Below are 5,462 nucleotides of genomic sequence, written 5' to 3'. Positions count from 1 at the left end.
CTATCTACACATAGAAACATCACAAGAACGATCAGGACATACCGTTATGATCACTGATCAACAGAGACTCATACTGATGATTAAAACGTCACATGCAAGCAGAAAAAGGGCTCGCATGTAACAGAAAAAGACTAAAAAAGAGAGCGGAAACTCAACTTACACAAACGAAGGAACTGATCGGTCCAATTTGAAGATCTCGCAGAGAGGATCAATCCTATGGTCTCGGTTCTTCAATCAAACGACCAGAGATACAGAACCTCTAGAGAGAGAACTCTAAAAAAGTGGTTTCTAAAGACATTGTGTGTTTTAAAATAATGAAACTTGTTTATAACAATTCTATTTATACTAAAACCTTTTAATATTTAAATAATCGAGTCTCACTATTTTTAAATCACTATCACTTTTAAAACGCCATTTTCTAGAATCTCTTACATTTCATCTTTTATGTCTACGTTATATACCAGTTTTATTCTTAATTATTTTAAAAATTAATTGTTTTATAAATAATTTACTTTTAACTATTATTTTAAAAAATTCTTTTGTCTTAAATCATTATTTTAAAAACTTTATTTGTACATATCTTATTTTTTAATTTTACATTTAATAACTATTTTAAAAATTAATTATATATTTATTATTGATCTTAACTTAAATTTCTTGAAAATTTAAAAAATATGTGAACATACATGTGTTGTGCTGTCCCGTGTGTTTGTTGTTACAAATATAAAGTATTTATTTATTTTGTTTTAACATCAATTTATTAATTTTGTTGACGATAAATTTTATTATAAAATTGGATAAATATTTTTGTTGAAATTATGTCTTATTTATATTTTTTTCCTTTCATAATAATTGTAATTAAAACACTTTAATTTGAAATTTTTAGTTGATCTTTACTTAAACTAATATAATGTTTAGTTGCTTAATTTTTTATTGACAAATCTTAAAAATTAGATTAATTCATAAGTCATTATTTAGAAATATCTTTATAAAAGAGAAATTATTATTTAAAATAAATAAGGATAATTTTTTATTTAATTGGATAATTAATTTAAAAGAAAATTTAATTTTATATTAAGCTTCTGTAACAAGGTTAACTACTAGATGGCTTAGATGAACTTTGTTTCTCTGCAATGAAATCCAAGCCGTCCATATAAATCAGTCAAAGTTAGAAAACCGTTCAAATTTTATCCACCTTCGCCTACGCTCACTTCGTTTCACTCGCCTCGTAACAATGCTGTTACTCCACGCGCCACCATCATCTTTTCTGAGAACATTGCTTCGTTACAACAATCATAATCATCACTCTTCTCGCGCTTTCTTCTTCTCATTATCTCACTTCACAAAATCCTCTTCCATTGCCACCCGTCTCTTCTCACACTCTCGCTTGACTTCACTTCTCCCGATGAACGGACAAGGCCTCGCCGCCGGTGGCTCCTCACCGGAGCACTTTACCGGCGACTGGTACTCCGTACCGGAACTCCGGCTGCGTGATCACCGGTTCACGGTCCCTCTCGATCACTCTCGGGGACCCCATTCTTCTCCCAAGATCACTGTTTTCGCCCGTGAAGTCGTCGCAGGTAACGCCAGTCAAAGTGAACTACGCTATTCAATGATTTTCAGTGGTTTTTATTGATTGCATTCATTGTTTCGTCGTTGCCCTTGATTTGTTCATGAACAGAAGTTCAGTGATACTATGAAGTTTAGTTTTTTTAGTTTTTTAATTTGTGGGAAAAAAAAATGGAATTTTTATGGTGGCTAATGATTCACTGTGTGAAGTGATGGAAAACCAAGATGGGGTTTTCGTGATGATGTAATCAGGTCAATGTTGTTTAATTATTGTATTGAAAACATACATGAAGTATCAGCCTTTTGTCAATGGAGTATCTGATATTGCGGCAGAATGTAGTTGTTTTTTAGATTATATAATGGTTTTGAATCCTTTATTAGCTGTGTTTTGGATTGATGGAAGAATATGGAATGGATTTAAGGTCCATTGTTTGGATCGAAAAATGAGAGTAGAAAACGGAAGGGTGATGTTTTGTTAGTATCATTGTATTACTGCATTTTTAAAAGCTGGTGGTGTGGAAACTACTTGAGCTTTCTGAAATTATAAACAAGAACTTGGCTAGTGATTCCATTAAGTGTTTTATGTTTGTGTCTGCTTACAATTCCTCTAGATCAAGCACTTTTCCTCAAGGGATGAGGGGACATATAATTGTATCCAAAGAGATTACATCCCTTTCAAGGAAGAGAGGTGAGACCTATTATGGTTTTCAGCAACGTAATTGGGATGGTGAGCTTGGTAAGAGAACTGGGTAGCCAGTTGATATGAGTTTATTTGGATACTGAAGACAGCTTTACATGAATTGTTGGTACTGGTGGAATATATTACTTACTGGCATTGGGCAATTATTTGGTTTCTGCTGTTGCAACGTTATGTTTAGATGAGGAAGATGGTTGTCATGTAGGATGCAAACCGTACATTTCATAGATTTCATGATTAAGCTTTCTGTGTGTGGGTGGGGCTGGCAACTAGAGCAGCATTACATACCTCATGTAAGCATAAAACTTCTGTACTATTATGTTCATAATGTTTTATGTTTTGATTAGTCATCCTTTAATAAAATCAGTTTTTGATCAGATACCCGGATTCTTTTTAATTTTGTGATCGATTATTGAATTTGTGTTTTTCCTATAACGGATAACTTATGCCCACTCTTCTACATCACCCCTTTCATCATCTTTGCGTATTTTTGTTCAAAACTCGGTATTTTTGTTGCAGCTGGGAAAGAAGAGCAAAAGTTGCCATATTTGTTATATTTGCAAGGTGGACCTGGGTTTGAGTGTCGACAACCAACCGAGTCTAGTGGGTGGGTTCAAAAAGTCTGTGAAGAATTCCGTCTCATCTTAATGGATCAGGCATGATTTACTCGACATTTGTGTAATCATCTTTGTGGTACTGTAAGAACTTTTATTTATAATCTTTCTGTTGCTTATGTACATTTCTACAGCGGGGAACAGGCTTATCAACTCCCTTGACTGTGTCATCAATGTTGCAATTCAAGTCTGCTGAGGACTTGGCTGACTTCTTAAAACATTTTCGAGCAGATAATATTGTAAATGATGCAGAATTTATTCGAGTTCGCCTTGTTCCAGATGCTGGTCCTTGGACAATTTTGGGACAGGTATTCAAGTTAATATTTTTGTTAAATATTAGTATGACCATCTGATTTTGATGTCCAACCAATCTGGCTTTAATGCCTCTAACTGCTTCCTTTTCTTTCTTTTCTCTATACTTTTTTCCCGTCTAATTGAAATTTGATATTTATGAATTTTGCTGTTGGTTATTGACTTAGGAGCTTTGGTTAGAAATAGTTGTACCTTTGAAGCCAATATAACCTTGAAATTCCATGTTTACTTATTCTTCTTCTGTTCCTTTTAATTGCTGTAGAGCTTTGGTGGATTTTGTGCAGTCACATATTTGAGTTTTGCACCACATGGGCTGAAGCAAGCACTTCTAACCGGAGGAATTCCTCCGATTGGAGGTGGATGTCCCGCTGATTCAGTGTACAAAGCAGGCTTTGAGCAATCTATACATCAAAATGAGAAGTACTACAAGAGATTCCCTCAAGATATTAAAATTGTTCAAGAACTTGTTAATTATTTAGCTGAACAAGAAGGAGGAGGGGTGATGATCTGTCTCAAAATTTTCTTCTTCTTGTTAAACAAGAAAAAAATGAGCTATTTTCTGTCAGATCCTTATTTCCTTCTCTCTTTGCGTAGGTGGCCCTTCCATCTGGGGGGTTCCTAACCCCAAGAGGGCTGCAGACTCTTGGTCTATCTGGCTTAGGATCCAGCTCCGGTTTTGAGAGCTTGCACTATTTGTAAGCATTACTACCTTGTGTGTTTTAAAGTTATCTTCAATTCATTTTTTTTAATGATTTTGTCCCTTTCTAGGTTTGAGAGAGTGTGGGATCCTACTTTGGTTCCGGGGGCACCAAAGAAAATAAGTTATAACTTCCTAAGTTCTGTAAGAAAAATTGTCTGCTGTTCCGTGATTATGAATACAGATTTTCAAGTTTCCTTCTGAATATCTAGTGCCAATTTTCACTCTTTGCAGTTTGAGAAGTGGCTATCTTTTGATACCAATCCACTCTATGCTCTTATGCATGAATCCATCTATTGTCAGGTATTATTATTTTTGGTTCCTTGTTTATGCATTATCTATGCTTCTCCTTCAACTCTGGTCCCTCCATCTCTCTGTAGGGTTCTGCTAGTAAATGGTCTGCCAATAGTATTAGGAGTGAAGTTGAAGACAAGTTTGATGCAATTAAAGCTGCCAAAGAAGGACTCCCTGTTCTTTTTACAGGAGAGGTAGAGTGTAAAGAATCTCTTTTTTATCTTAATTGCTTAACTAATATTGAATTGATGCTATTGAGAGACTAATTCTGCTGTATAATAGAGATTTCAGAATGACAAGTGATATGATTAAAATAATATTGCACATCTTGTTTTTATTCTTCCATAAAAGAAAAAACTGTGACAAGGTTAAAAAATACATAGAGACCAAATATAGGATTCTGTAACTTCATCGATGTTTGATGTGAATAATTTAGTTCATCTGTAATTATCAATTGCCACCAATATATGTGCATTCTTAACATTTATTGAATGAAAAGACTTGGTTAGAATTGGCATTCTATTTGGATGTGGAACATCATGCATGACAGTGCATTTCCTTCGTAAGTAAATTGAATGCTAATCTACTCATTATGTTTTGCTTTCCTATTACAAGGAGAAGATGCTCACCATGCTCCTTTTGCTTTTATAGATGATTTTCCCATGGATGTTTGATGAGATTCATGCATTGAAGCCATTCAAAGATGCAGCTCATATATTGGCAGAGAAGAAAGACTGGCCCCCTCTATATGACGTTCAGGTTCTAAATAACAATAAGGTAGTTTACTCAGTTATCTTTTATACTTAAAACTTCTTGTAAGATATGAATTGTGAATGGTACATTCGTAATAGTTGAATATGTTTATGAGATGAAGTTGAGTCTCTCAAGTTTTTGTTGGTGTTAACTTTGATCCATTGCTGGCAGGTACCTGTTGCTGCAGCTGTTTACTATGAAGACTTGTACGTGAGTTTTAAGCTGGCAATGGAAACAGCTTCTCAAATATCAGGGATTAGGCTATGGATAACTAATGAGTTCATGCATTCTGGATTACGTGATGATGGGAACAAAGTTATTGATCATTTGTTGGGAATGCTAAATGGAAAGAAACCTCTATTTTGATCATCGTTACCATTACAAGCATGTTTGAAAACCTGTTGAGAAATAACAAATGGAGCCAGGGATGTGAAAGCTATAATTATTAGCTTCTCCATAAATTTGAAAAACTACATCTACGATATGGAATCAATGATTCTATACATCTTTTCTCTGCCTTCTACCA

The 5,462-nt window shown here is 34.4% G+C and overlaps 1 protein-coding gene across 1 annotated transcript; it reads left to right on the top strand.

Moving 5' to 3' along the window:
• Window positions 1-1,194: 1,194 nt before the first annotated feature.
• Window positions 1,195-5,462, top strand: LOC114183264 (proline iminopeptidase). The gene is made up of 10 exons (XM_028070206.1): window positions 1,195-1,580; window positions 2,786-2,922; window positions 3,015-3,188; window positions 3,455-3,691; window positions 3,787-3,887; window positions 3,961-4,033; window positions 4,124-4,192; window positions 4,270-4,377; window positions 4,835-4,960; window positions 5,108-5,462. The coding sequence occupies exons 1-10, from the start codon at window positions 1,235-1,237 to the stop codon at window positions 5,300-5,302; spliced, it is 1,566 nt and encodes a 521-aa protein (XP_027926007.1). The 5' UTR covers window positions 1,195-1,234; the 3' UTR covers window positions 5,303-5,462.

Source organism: Vigna unguiculata, chromosome 5, assembly GCF_004118075.2.
Source record: "Vigna unguiculata cultivar IT97K-499-35 chromosome 5, ASM411807v1, whole genome shotgun sequence".
Lineage (NCBI taxonomy): Eukaryota > Viridiplantae > Streptophyta > Magnoliopsida > Fabales > Fabaceae > Vigna > Vigna unguiculata.
This window is presented reverse-complemented; position numbering and strand designations above follow the sequence as displayed.